This window comes from Chiloscyllium plagiosum, unplaced genomic scaffold, assembly GCF_037043375.1.
Source record: "Chiloscyllium plagiosum isolate Xiang-an unplaced genomic scaffold, Cpla_swu_hap1 HiC_scaffold_17, whole genome shotgun sequence".
Lineage (NCBI taxonomy): Eukaryota > Metazoa > Chordata > Chondrichthyes > Orectolobiformes > Hemiscylliidae > Chiloscyllium > Chiloscyllium plagiosum.
The window spans coordinates 5,025,644-5,040,541 of record NW_028270155.1 but is presented as its reverse complement, the minus strand read 5'-3'; the positions used below and the strand labels follow the sequence as shown (position 1 = coordinate 5,040,541).

Genomic DNA, 14,898 nt, shown 5'->3' with positions numbered 1-14,898 from the left:
CTGTGCTGTATTGAGCCCACACCCCTCACTCACAGAGATGTAAAGTATCTGACTGTGTTGAACAAGAGCTGGGAGGTCATTCTGGGGGTAACAGTTATTCTTCAGCTCAAAATATTAAAACAGACGGAGAGGCAATGATCCTGTGGTATTAATTGCTGGACTGTTAATCAGGAGACCCAGGTAATCTTCTGGGAACCCGGCTTTGAATCCTGTCCTGGCCGATGGTGTAATTTGAACTGGGTAAAATCTGGAAGTAAGCTGATCGTGAGTCCACTGTCAATTGTTGGGAAAAACCCATCTGGTTGACTTATGTCCTTTAGGGAAGGAAACTGCTGACATTACCTTGTCTGGCCCACATGTGTCTCCAGACCCACAGCAATGTGATTGACTCTGACTCTAAACTGCCCTCTGGGCAATTAGGGATGGGCAATAAATGAGAGTGCTGAAGAAGATTGCTGGAGATTTTGCAATGCAGAATGTACTGGTTAATGATGAGTGATAGTTAACTGCCAAGTTTTGTTTACATTTTAAACAAGGCAGGCTTACCCTGATTACTTGTTGATATTTCTATATAAACCTTGAGGTGCAATTGCTGGTAACTTATCGTCAAATGTAGCCATTGGTTTTGTGCAGAGTAAGATCCCATAAACAGAAATGGAATTACTGAGTGGTTGATTGAGTGGGGACTTCTCCATTTGCTCTTTCAATTGTGTCTCCCACATTTCTGGCCCATCTGGAACAAGCAGAACTGAAAGTGCATCTTCAACAAAGCTGCATTCGCTCAGGATTGTAGTAGATTGTCAGCTCAGGAACACAGGAATTGCTGGATGAATAAAGGTTCCTCCTGCATCCACCTCTGACCGTTGTGGTAGTTGTGTAATCCAACAAGAATCAATATTGTGCAATCACTCAGTTTGGAGATGTGATTACAAAGCTCTAGAATAGGTGGGACTTGAACTTGGGACTTGAAGAGTTTGGGACACTAGTACTGCATCACAAGGGTCCCTCATCCAATAGTAATATGCTGAGGGTAAAGGAGCAACAATTAGACACCATGCCTGATCACAAATAACAAAGTGTGATTTGGACTTTGAAAAGGCAAAGTTTACTCAGATAAGGAGGGACCAAGCTCAAAATAACTTAGCAGAGAAATAGTTCACTGCTGTGTGATGAAATGAGTCACTGAAAACTCAACAGTCATGAAAGACGAGAACTAAACTGAAACTTTCAACCATATAAAAGGTGCACATGAGTGATGACATGAGGGAAAGTGGAGATGAGAAGGACCAAACCGAAGAACAATAGGATTAGCAGATAATGTACCAAAGGAATAATAATTTTAAGTGTGTGTAGTGTTTCTAACAAAGAGATCAAGTCACTGTTTCGGTCTCAGGGTCTTATTCACAGTTTTGGGACCAGATGACAGGTCATCCTTCAATCCAGCTTCATGTACAAATCGTGTCATTGTGCCTGAGGGAGGGATACAACAGCTTGGATCAGTCAAACTGACACCAGAGATGTGAATCAGTCATCATTCAGAGAGTCTTGAGTGACTGGGAATGTTCCTCCTGTGGGAGTGAAAGCTGTGAGGTTGCACCATAGAGAGATCAGGGAGAGACTGATTGGGGAAGTGCCTTCAATGAAAATAATTCTCAGAGTGACAGAGTTTAGGAGAAAAGTCTTGACACACAGGGGCATAGGAACTTGGGAAGCTAGACCGAGGACGCGGGTGCTGTTGGTGCTGTCAGCATTAAAGTGCTTAAGGGAAAATTGGTGAAATATTTAAAACTGAGGAAGTTGGAAGATCTCACAGAGAGAACCATCAGTGGGCAGAGCATTGGATCGCTGTTTGTTTTCATATCAACCATTTGCAATGGGCCAAATGGCTTCCATACAGGAACAAGTCATCTCGTGCCACTGTCCTCTCAGTCCCCTCTTGCCCTGAAACCGTTTCCTTCTCACATAATGATCCAGATCCCACTCGAGTGGACCTGCCTACCCGACACTCTCAGACAGTGCATTCCAGACCCTGAACCACTTGTTCCTGGCCCCATCGTTTCCTTTGCAGATCACCTTAAATCTGTGCTTCCTTGTTCTCAGTCTCTCCTAAATTCCTGTGGTTTTGACTTTATTCCAATTATTGTTCACTTGTTTTGAAAATCAAATTTCCTGACATTCGATCAGAGTGTAACAGAGGGTAGTACCTCCTCACTCCTTGTCCAACATCATTACTGTTCTGAGTTGGATCGAAGGGCCTGTTTCCTTGCTGTATGACTCTATGGCTGTATTTCTACCGGCTGATTTATCTGATCACAGTCGATTAAATTGTAAAGAGCAGTTTTTTAATTGAAAGGATCCATTTGAGTTGTCATCGTGAGAAGACTGTCTTTCAGTAGCAACCAAGACCTGAATCCAACACAGCTCCCTCAGTCCAATCACCCAGCAGCTGGATTCCCACCAGATCCCAGTGAGCACTTCTGATATTCTAACCAGATCCTGTTCTATCTGTCAGGTTATGGTCTGGATCCATGGTGGTGGATTCATGATAGGAAGTGCATCTGTCTACGATGGATCACCACTTGCAGCTTATGAGGATGTGGTCGTGGTGGTGATCCAGTATCGGCTGGGAATTCTCGGATTTATCAGGTAAATACAAAGAGACAATCTGAAACATTGACTGCAGCTGAGAGGCCTCTTTGATTCATTATATCTGAACCAAAGCCATTAGCCTAATCCAGGCTCCCTCATTGTGTGGTTTGATGGCATGTTGAATTATGGGTTCCCGACAAATTGGTCAAAGAGACATTAAGTCAAGAACAGTTTAGGTGTTGTTTCCCCAGGCTTGGCAATCTTGATGGTGGACAGTCTCAGGATGAGTTGGGTGGAGGGGTTGGGGGAATGAGCATTTCAGACTGAGGTGCAGTGAAATGGTGCGAATCTTTGGAAATTCTCTGTCCTAGAAAGCTGCGGACAATGTGTCATTGATGCCTTTTGAGATTGACAAAGAGTGATCCTTGGTATCACGGGGGATTCGGGGAACAGGACAGGCAAGAGAAGATGACCCAGCAGATCGTTCGTAGAATGGAGCAGGTTCAATGGGCTGAAGAGCTAACGCTCGTGTTGTTAGTTTGGAAGATGAGGCAAGATTACATGGGCTGGAGTTGTTTGCTTTGAAATAGAGAAGGCGAGAGTGATATTCAACTGCAGAGTATAAAATTAGAAACAAGGTCCGAGCCAGTCAGAAAGATCTAGTTCCTTCCCAGAGAGGTCAGTACCTGGAAGACAGGTTTAAGATGCGACTGGCAGGAGGGGGAGAAGGAAAGTGAGGAGACGAATTGGTTTCATCCTAAGCGTAGTGGGAGTCTGGATCTCTGTCTTTGTGTGAGGATGTTTAGACCCTGGAGCAATCATGCTGTGACGTCACAGAGCTGCCCATCACTTGGTATAAATATCACAGTGTGGGCAGGGTTCAAACACACTGCAAAGAATACTGGAAGAAGCACATTGAAATATAAGAATCTCTGGAGCACACTGAGAGTCCACATGGGCATGTAGGCTTGATGAACATACATTATCCAAAGTAAATGTAGGTTAGAGCCTGGAATTAGGCTACCATGTATGATCAACGCTCAGTCTAAATTATAAATGGTGTCCTAAGTCCCAAACTTAACTATATCCAATGATGCAGCATCCATAACTATTTCGGGTAAAGAATTTCCAAATATTCACAGCCCTTTAGTTGAAGACATTTCATCCCTGATCACCCCCGCCCCACGCTGACACACTGCCATAGTTTTCAGCCACAGGAAACAGCCTCTCAGTACTTATCCTTTTGTTTCCCCCGCCACACTCCATTAGTTCAGTGCTGTCCTGAATGACCTCAAGCTGACCCCTGTTGGTCAGCACGAGATGATCAAAAACACTGCTCCTTGCTCACTCCTGTTTACCCATCTCCCTCTGTACTCACTGACCGACGCTGGCTCCTGGTAAAGCCAGGCTCACATGTAAAATTCTCAACCTTGTTTTCAGTTCCCTCCAGGCCCTCAACCACTGTGGCTCAGTGGTTAACACTGCTGCCTCACTGCGCCAGGGTCCCAGGTTCGATCCTATCCTCAGGAGACTGTCTGTATGGAGTTTGCACATTCTCCCAATGCCTGCATGGGTTTCCGCTGGGTGCTCCAGTTTCCTCCCGCAAGCCTGAAGGTCTGTAGGTTAGGTGGATTGTCCATGAGAAATGCGGGTTTACAGGGATAGGGACGGCTCTGGGTTTAAGTGGGATGCTGCTTGGAGGGCGGTGCAGACTTGATGGGCTGAACAACCTCTTTCCACACTGTCGAGGATTCTATGATTTCCCAATCTCTGTAATCCCCTCCAGTCCTATATCTGTCCAAGATCCGGGTTCCTCTAACTCTGGCCTTCTGTGTGTTCCTGATTTTCACATCGGCTGTGCCTTCAGTTGCCTGGGCCCTAAGTTTGGGCGTTCTAAGATTCCCCTCTCAATCTCCTCACCTTCCTCTCCATTAAAATGCTTCGGTAAAATCAATCTCATTGACCAAGGTTTGGCTCCGTATCAAACATTGTTTGATAAAGCTCCAGTGAAGTGCCTTGGGATGATTTCCGATGTTGCTGATGTTTTATAAATGCAGGTTGTTGTTGCTGTTATAAGTGTCACACACAGCAATATCTGCCTGATGTTCTGTCTTCAGCACAGGGGATGAGCATCTGCCAGGAAACTGGGGCATGTTGGATCAAGTTGCAGCACTGAAGTGGGTCCAGGAAAACATTGAGAACTTCGGAGGTGACCCAGGTCTGGTGACCATATTTGGAGAATCTGCCGGTGGAATGAGCGTTTCATACCATGTACGTGATTGGTCTTTATTCTTCCTCCTTCAGTCTGAAGTGTTTTAGTGAATATTTCCACAGTTTAATGTTATGTGCTCTTGGTTGAGCTGAAGAGCCTGTGAAACCAGTCTGTCCCAACACGAGACATTTCCCTTCATCCTCGCAGGAGAATATGAAGTGACCGTTTGCTCAGTGTAACAGGAACAGGCCATTCAGCCCAACTGTTCCTGACCGGTTTCTCCCTGCCCCTCTTCACCCTCATGCCAACAACAGATTTGATTGTTTTCTCTCGTTTGTTCCCTGTTAAACACATCAATGTTATTCACCTTGACCATTCTCCGTAGCAGTGAGTTCCCAATTCTCCCAACTCTTTCAGCACGCTGCTCTGTATACCATGGAACAGGGTGCTGATTGGTTGGGACATCATTGGTGGAGTTAAGCAAGAGCAGTTAACTGGCAAACCTAATTCCCAGAGCAGACTGGCCAATTTGGACTGGTCTGGACATTGCCAGGGATATGTCCCAGGTCTGAGCTCGGAATCCTGCAGCGAGTGACTCACCTCCTGACTCCCCAAAGCCTGTCCACCATCGACAAGGCACAAGTCAGGGGTATGATGGAATACAGCCCACTTGCCTGGATGGGTGTTGCTTCAACAACACTCAAGAAGCTGGCCACCATCCAGGACAAAGCAGCTCACTTGAATGGCACCACATCCACAAACACTCACTCCCTTCATCCCTGACACTCAGTAACAGCAGTGTGTACTGTCTATAAGATGCACTACAGAAACTCACCAAAGGTCCTCAGACAGCACCTTCCAAACCCATGACCACATTCCATCTAGAATGGCAAAGGCAGCAGATACACAGGAACATCACCCCTTGCAAGTTCCCCTCTAAGCCGCTCTCCATTCTGACTTGGAATATATCACCGTACCTTCACTGTCACTGGGTCCATCTCCTGAAATTCCCTCCCTTAGAGCATTGTGGTCCACCTACAGCACATGGACTGCAGCAGTTCAAGAAGGCAGCTCACTCCCACCTTCTCAAGGGGACAACTAAGGATGGGTAATAAATGCTGGGCCCATCCAGTGACAGTTGTGTCCCATAAGGAATAGTGAAATGTTTTCCATCTCCATGATCCCCTTTTGCAGAAAAGGGGATCATGGAGATGGAAAACGTTTCACTATCTGTCTTAATTTCTTTGTCCCCATTATAGAGTCCTGAGTATTTATGTGAGTACTTTTTAACAAACACAAAGGCCTCACACCGCAGGCCTAGCTTTGGTCTTAAATTAGTTTCTGGTGTAAAGATTAGCCCACTCCACCCTCCTGTCTGAACCCTGAGGCATTGCCTCCTATTTCTGGAGTCATAGAGATGTACAGCACGGAACCCCACCCTTCAGTCCAACTCATCCATGCCAGCAAGATATCCTAACCTAATCTACTCCCATTTTCCAGTACTCCGCTCATAACTCTCCAAACCCTTCCTATTCATATATCCATCTAAATGCCTTTTAAATGCTGCAATTGTACCAGCCCCCACCACTTCGTCCAGCAACTCATTCCATACATGTACCAGCCTCTGGGTGAAAAAGTTGCCCCTTAGGTCTCTTTTATATCTTTCCCCACTCACCTTAAACTTATGCCCTCAGTTCTGGACTCCCCACCCCAGGGAAAAGACTTTGTCTATTTATTCTATCCGTGCCCATCATGATTTTATAAACCTCTATGAGTCTCCCCTCAGCCTCTGACACTCAGGTAAAACAGCCCCAGTCTATTCAGCCTCTCCCTGTAGCTCCAACCCTCCAACCCTGGCAACATCCTCGTAAATCTTTTCTGAATCCTTTCAAGTTTCACAACATGACTTTCCAATCGGTGTGAAGGAGTTTCTCCTGACATCTCGGCCCAGTAACCAAGCTCTCATTTTAGATTTTCACACGAAACAAATGAGTTGTCGATACAGTAACTGCGGTGAGTAATGTTGAGGTTTACAGCAGAAGGGGAGGACCTGCAGATACCTGGAAAAGGACATTCAGACTCTTTCTCTCTCTGCAGTAAAGGTGCCTGAGGAAGGCCAGGTATTATAACCTGCTGACAATAAACAGGAACTAAGAGATGTTGAACTTAGTAAACCAATCAAATACTGCGGATGTTGGAAATCTGTAATAAAAACCAAGAAACTCATCAGTTCTGGCAGCATCTGTGGAGAAAGAAAGTTTGTATTTCCTGTCATTTAAGTCTGTTTCTGTCTGTTCTTCAGAGGAAATACCTTCACTATCCTATCAAGTCCTTATATTATTTCATACACCTCCATTACATTGTCCATTGATCTGCTAAACTGCAATAAATACAGCTGTCTCACAGCGCCAGGGATCCAGATTTAATTCCACCCTTGCGTGACTGTCTGTGTGGAGTTTGCACATTCTCCCTGTGTCTGCGTGGGTTTCCTCTCATAGTCCAAAGCTGTGTGGGTTAGCCATAACTAATGCAGGATTATACGGTGAGGGATGGAATGGGCTTCAGAGGGTTGGTGTGGACTCAATGGGCTGAATGGCTTGCTTCCACACTGTCGGGACTCTATGAAATACAAGTCATTTTTCTGCAGCCTGTCCTCACTCTGTATAATCCCCTGCCATGATTCTGGTGAATATTTTCAATACTGCCTTAAAGATGAGTAGTGTTTGCCCAAGATGTGCTTCATAATATTCCAGCTGGAATCTGCCAGGACTCTGTACAGCTGAAACATTCACTGGCTCACTCTTGAACTCCAATTCATTTAATATTCCATTAAACTCTTTTTCTTCAGGGACCTGAGTCTGAATCCTATATCAGGTACATATATTCGGAAAGGCAAGGACAGATTAGGAATAGTCAACATGGCTTTGTGCGTGGGAAATCATGTGTTACAAACTTGATTGAGTTTTTTGAGGAAGTAACAAAGAGGATTGATGAGGGCAGAGTGGTAGGTGTGATCGATATGGATTCTGGATTAGTGGTGCTGGAAGAGCACAGCAGTTCAGGCAGCATCCGAGGAGCAGTAAAATTGACGTTTTGGGAAAAAGCCCTTCATCAGGGCTACAAGCAGAGAACCTGAAGGCTGGAGAGATAAGTGAGGAATTAGGAATACGGGGTGGCATTTTTGCAGGAGGTAGGGTGGGAAGAGGTGTAATCCAGGTAGCTGTGAGAGTTGGTGGGTTTGATAAAAATGTTGGTATCAAGTCGGTCGTCATTAATGGAGATGGAGAGATCCAGGAAGGGGAGGGAGGTGTCAGAGATGGTCCAGGTAAATTTAAGGTCAGGGTGGAATGTGTTGGTGCAGTTGATGAATTGCTCAACCTCCTCGTGAGAGCACGAGGTGGCGCCAATGCAGTAATCAATGTAGCGGAGGAAGAGGTGGGGAGTGGTGCCGGTGTAATTACAGAAGATCGACTGCTCTACGTAGCCAACAAAGAGACACCTGCGATAGGGTTAGGGTTAAGGTTAGGGTTAACCCTAACCCTAACCCTAACCCTAACCCTATCACAGGTGATCTATATGGACTTCAGTAAGGTGTTCGACAAGGTTCCCCATGGGAGACTGGTTAGCAAGGTTAGATCTCATGGAATACAGGGAGATCTAACCATTTGGATACAGAACTGGCTCAAAGATAGAAGATAGAGGGTGGTGGTGGAGGGTTGTTTTTCAGACTGGAGGCCTGTGACCAGTGGAGTGCCACAAGGATCGGTATTAGATCAACTATTTTTCGTCATTTATATAAATGATTTGGATGTGAGCATAAGAGGTACAGTTAGTAAGTTTGCTGATGACACCAAAATTGGAGGTGTAGTGGACAGCGAAGAAGGTTACCTCAGATTACAACAGGATCTTGATCAGATGGGCCAATGGGCTGAGAAGTGGCAGATGGAGTTTAATTTAGATAAATCTGAGGTGCTGCATTTTGGGAAAGCAAATCTTAGCAGGACTTATACACTTAATGGTAAGGTCCTAGGGAATGTTGCTGAACAAAGAGACCTTGGAGTGCAGGTTCATAGCTCCTTGAAAGTGGAGTCACAGGTAGATAGGATAGCGAAGAAGGCATTTGGTATGCTTTCCTTTATTGGTCAGAGTATTGAGTACAGGAGTTGGGAGGTCATGTTGCGGCTGTACAGGACATTGGTTAGGCCACTGTTGAAATATTGCGTACAATTCTGGTTTCCTTCTATTGGAAAGATGTTGTTAAACTTGAAAGGTTTCAGCAAAGATTTACAAGGATGTTGCCAGGGTTGGAGGGTTTGAGCTATCGGGAGTTGAATAGGCTGGGGCTGTTTTCCCTGGAGCATCGGAGGCTGAAGGGTGACAATAATTTTGTAAAATTATGAGGGATATGGATAGGATAAATAGACAAAGTCTCTTTCCTGGCGTTGGGGAGTCCAGAACTAGAGGGCATAGCTATAGGGTGAGAGGAGAAAGATATAAAAGAAAACTATGGGGCAACTTATTCACATAGAGGGTGGTACATGTGTGGAATGAGCTGCCAGAGGAAGTGGTGGAGGCTGGTACAATTGCAACATTTAAAAGGCATTTGGATGGGTCTATGAATAGGAAGGGTTTGGAGGGATATGGGCCGGGTGCTGGCAGGAGGGACTAGATTGGATTGGGGTATCTGGTCGGCATGGACTAGTGAACTGAAGGGTCTGTGTCCATGCTGTACATCTGTATGACTCTATAAGGTAGGACAGTCTGTATTCCAGCTGAAGCCTCCAATATCCAAGTAGATTCCTCTACCAGACTGGGACAGGTGAGCGGGGAAGTGGGGCCTTTAGAAAGGCTCGAAGCTAACAGCTGTTCTCTTTCTTGTTTTCCAGCTTGTTTCCCCTTTGTCCTCCGGTCTGTTTCACAGAGCGATATCAGAAAGTGGGACTGCTTTAATCAAGATTGGAATTCATTCTGATCCGAAATCAACAGCTAAGGTGAGTTACTCCTTTTAAAATTAGAAGTGTTTTCTTCATTTCATGGTGAGGCATTTTCACTTGATATGTTTTATAAAAATAACCACCAAGGAGCCAAACAATATTGCAATAACAGGATTTTATTTTGGCAAATGTGGGTGATTTGTCTGTAGCCCCTTGACATTGTTACATGTGGCCAGTCACACACAGCGACTGGGGAAGGATAGATCTGAGCACAGCCTGCAACAGATCTAGAATAGAAGCCCAGCATCAGCTGTCTGTAGATTGACTGTGTAACAGATCCTGAGGATTTCAGACTTTGCACATGCACAATATACAGGGTCCCAGGAATGTATTCATCAGACTGTAATCGATCAATGAAATCCATGCTGTGTGGATTCACATTGTACTAGATCCCTAGAATCCCTTTGCACGTTCATGCTATAAGATGCCCCTGGGATTGACCCTGCAGCAAATGTGGGAGTGAGATTTCCTGTGATTGGAAGAGCTGATCATTGCAGGAGATTTCCCTCGCACTGAGCTGTGATTTAAACTCAGGGCCCCACGAACTGGGGGGACACCTACAGGAGGCTGGGTTCCAGCTGTGGGCTCATCATTGGACAAGCCAGGGTTAGAATACAAAGGGATTAATTCAGCCGGCTCTACATATATCTGCTTTTCCTGTAAGGACCCACTCACCCACTCTTTCCTCATAGTCCTGTAAATCTTTGATCTATAGATAATTATTCAGTTCCCTTCTGCAAACCGTGACTGAATCAGCCTCTATCAGTGTGAGCCTGTTATTCCAGGTGCACAACTGAGATCTCATTTCCATCCCTGGAAATCCCAGTCAAAGAGTCAAGAGATGTACAGCACAGAAACAGATCCTTCTGTCCATCTCATCCATGCTGACCAGTTGTCCTAAACTGCTTTAGTCCCATTTGCAGCATTTGGCCCATAACCCTCCAAACCATTCCTATTCATATACCCATCTGGATGCTTTATAAATGCTGTAATTGTACCAGTCTCCACCACTTCCTCAGGCAGTTTATTCCATAGGTACACCACCCTCTGTGTGCAAATAGGTCCCTTTTATCTCTTTCCTCTCTCACCTTAAATCGATGTTCTCTAGTTTTGGACTCCCACTCCCTGGGGAGAAAGACCTTGGCCAATCATAGAGTCCTACATCATGGGGACAGGCCCTCATGGATACAGCTAACAATCCAGTAGCACTGGCCTCGAATCTGAGGAATTGAATACAATTGTCACAGAGTGGTCTCTTGATGAAACTCAGTAACTGTTGATCTTAATTGAAACTCTGTACAGATTATCGCTAATGCCACCGGCTGTGACACTAGCGACTCCCAGGAAATTGCTGATTGTCTAAAGAAGCTGTCTGAAGAGGAATTGTCAAACATTGTGAAACCTCCCGAGGTATGGTGCAAGTTCATTCTTCCTTCTTTCACATTGTAGATACTTTCACTTCTGTTTCTCCGGTATATCCCCTACATCCTCTTCTCAATCTCAGTTGGTAAGCTGTGATGGTTTGGTTGTATTATCACTAGACTATTAATCCGAAAACTAAGGTAAGGTTCTGCGGAGTCAGGTTCCACTCCTACCGTGATGGAATGTGAACTCAACTTTTAAACAATTTCTGTAATTAAGAGTCTAATGTCACTTGTTGGGAGAGAATCTCTCAGGAATCAAATGTGCTGCCTTTCCCTGGTCTGGCCTACATGTGACTCCAGGCCCACTGCAATGTGGTTACTTTGTACCTGCCCTCTGGGTAATTAGGGATGGTTAATAAATGCTGCATGTGCCAGTGCTGCTTACATTGTGAATGAATTTTTTTAAATTGTTAAATTCACAGTAAAACACTTGTCACATCCTAAATTTGCAGAGCTTATGCAATAGTGTAACGTAGACAATAAGGAGTCATCTGATTGTTTATGCCAAGTAACGATCCAGCCAGTTCACTCTCGTCAGGGTAAAAACAATGACTGCAGAAGCTGGAAACCAGATTCTGGATTAGTGGTGCTGGAAGAGCACAGCAGTTCAGGCAGCATCCGAGGAGCAGGAAAATTGACGTTTCAGGCAAATGCCCTTCATCAGGAATACTCTCACCACCTGCTAATCTGTGGAAATCTTCACCTTCCTCCCTCTTCCTCCTATAACCAACTTTCTGTTGCCTCCATGCTCCTGTTCTTGTCTTCTCTCCTACTCTTTATGTCCTTGGAGACGACACATTTGATTCCCGAGAGGCTGTCTCCCAACAAGTGACATTAGACTCTTAATTACAGAATTTGTTTAAAGTTGAGTTCACATTCCATTACGGTGCTTCTCTTTGTTTGTGCTGACATAAATATTCATCTTAGTGTGGAAACAGGGGCCTAGTTGCTGAATCATGGATCCTAAACGACACAGGAGGAAGATCCTGGTCTCTGCATTATTTGGTTTGTTGGTGTCAGACATTTTGCAGTGACCTCCTCAGTTTGCCTTCTGTCTGCTCCCACCCTCTCTCTCCTTGAGAATATTTGCTGATTGGAAGTGAGAGATCAGGGAAAATCTAGGACCTTATTAAGTGCTGAGGTGGAAGTAAAGAAACAAAGTCAGCAAGTGACAAAACAAATAGCATGTATCCTCTCAGTAAACATCCTGTCAAAGACTCTCTCAATAAGATCACTGCTCTTTCTTCAAATGTTAATGCCAAACCCTGATTGGCCAAGCACCAGAAACAGTTCAGCATGTGCACCCAGCTTGTGCTGATGCTGTTTCTCCCACTCTGTAAGCAGTGTGTGTTTGTGACCAGCAGAAGGCGCTGGTGCTGCTTTGTGCTTTGCTCAGTTCTACGCTCCCAGTTTGTCCACCTCTCCAGCAACCCACGCTCCCACTGTGAGCTGCTCCTCTCTCTGATTGTTGCAAGACAGTGGCTTTACATAAAATTGTAGAAAATAGGAGCAAGAGTATGCCATTCGGCCCTTAAGCCTGCACCAGCCTTCATTATGTTCATGGCTAATCATCTAACTCCATGCTCTGTTCCTACTTCCTCCCCATTCTCTTTGATCCCTTTAGCCCTATGAACTGTATCTGACTCTTTCTTGAAAACATTCATTATTTTGGTCTCAACCACATTCTGTGGCTATGAATTCCACAGGCTCCTCACTTTCTGCATTTCTCCATATCTCTGTCCTACGTAGTCTGCCCCATATCATTAACTGTGATCTATAGTTCCGGACTCTCCATCATTGGAATCATCCTTCTTGCGTTTACCCTGTCTAGACCTGTGAGAATTTTGTAGGTTTCTGTCAGTTCACCCCTGGCTCCTCTAAACACCAGTGAATATAGTCCTAACTGATCCAATTCCTCTTCGTATGTCAGTCATCGAGTAATACAATATGGAAACGGGCCCTTCAACCCAAACTTGTCCATGCTGACCATGGTGCCCACTCAGCTAGTTTAAATTGCCCGCATTTGGTCCATATCCCTCTAACCTCCCCATCCATGTACCTATCCAAATGTTTTTAAATGCTGCTGTTGTACTGCCTCAACCACTTTCTCTGGCATCCCATTCCATACATGCACCACTCTCTGTGTGAAGAAGTTGCCCCTCAGGTCCTTTTTAAATCTTTCCCCTCCCACTTTAAACATATGCCCTCTAGTTTTCAATTCCCCGTCCCTGGGAAAAGGACTATATGCTTTAATCCTACCTATGCCCCTCATGATTTTACATATCTCAGTCAGGTCTTCCCTCATTCTTCTACATTCTAAGGAATAAAGTCCTTACCTGGCCAATGTTTCCCTGTAACTCGGGCCTCCTAGTCCTGGCAATATCCTTGTAAATCTTCATTGCATTCTTTCCAGTTTAACTAGGTCTTTCCTATAACAGGGTGACCTACACTGTACACATTACTCCAAGTGCGGCCTCACCAACGACTCATACAGCTGTAACATAACATCCCAAAGCGTATACTCAATGCTCCGACCGATGAAGGCCAGCACGTTAAATGCCTTCTTCACCACCACCCTGTCTACGTGTGATGCTACTTTCAAAGAACTATGTACTTGTACTCCTAGGTCTCTCTGTTGCACAACACTCCTCAGGACTTTACCATTACTGTATAAGTCCTACCTTGGTTTGACCCAAATTGCAACACCTCATGCTTGTCTGTATTGAATTCCATTTGCCAATCCTCAGCCCACTTCCCGATCTGATCAAGACCTCTCTGTAATTTTTGATAACCTTTCTCGTTATCAACAATACCTCCTAATTTTGTATCATCCACAAACTTATTAATCATGCCTTGTAGATTCACATCGAGATCAATGATGTAAATAACAAATATCTATGGTCCCAGCATAACAAAATCCTGCCATCTCAGGAATGGTGTGATTGGTAACCCATCCACCACCTTCAATGTTAACTCCTTCCACCGTTGACAGCAGTGTGTACCATCTACAAGACACAATACAGGGACTCACCAAGACTTCTTTGACAGAACATTCCAAACCCTCAACCCCCCACTATCTGGAAAGACAAGATCCCTCTCCAATAGCATTGTGGGTCTGTCCACAGCACGTGGACTGGCTTGGTTCAAATTGGTAGCTCACCATCACCTTCTCAAAGGCAGCTAGAGATAAGTGATAGGCAAGAGGTGATAAATACTGACCCTGTCACTGATGTGAAATCCCATTAAAGAATGAAAAGAAACTGTTTTCCTGATCTAGAGGACATTAAATCAGTCAGAACATTGACAGTTGTCTCTTCCACTTGCCTTGAATATTCTTTGCTGTGACTCTGACTATTTGGGGGATCCTTTGAGTATTTGCACAGTGTTACAGTATGTAAGGTATTGGTGGTATCTCCAGTTAAACATCATGTATTCTTTCCTAATGAGGCAATTCTATCTGTCGTGGTGGATGGTGCCTTCTTGCACAGAGAGGTGGAACAATTGGTTGAGGGAAAAGAGATCAACTCGGTTCCATACCTGCTGGGAATCACCAATCAAGAATGTGGTTGGTTATTGGCAAAGGTGAGATTACTGTCAGCCTTTGATTGGCTCTGAGTTGATGGCTGTCGATCTCGGACTGGCCCAGGAGCTGCATGAGGGACATTTTCTCCCTTCCACT

The 14,898-nt window shown here is 44.9% G+C and overlaps 1 protein-coding gene across 1 annotated transcript in view; it reads left to right on the top strand.

The window, feature by feature from the left end:
• The window catches only part of LOC122558202 (cocaine esterase-like), a 145,417-nt gene that overhangs the window by 52,403 nt on the left and 78,116 nt on the right, over window positions 1-14,898 (top strand). Inside the window, exons 16-20 of the mRNA XM_087995697.1 lie at window positions 2,513-2,646; window positions 4,707-4,860; window positions 9,688-9,792; window positions 11,098-11,205; window positions 14,667-14,801. Of these exons, the coding sequence (XP_087851823.1) occupies window positions 2,513-2,646; window positions 4,707-4,860; window positions 9,688-9,792; window positions 11,098-11,205; window positions 14,667-14,801 (636 nt within the window). The remainder of the gene's footprint in view (window positions 1-2,512; window positions 2,647-4,706; window positions 4,861-9,687; window positions 9,793-11,097; window positions 11,206-14,666; window positions 14,802-14,898) is intronic.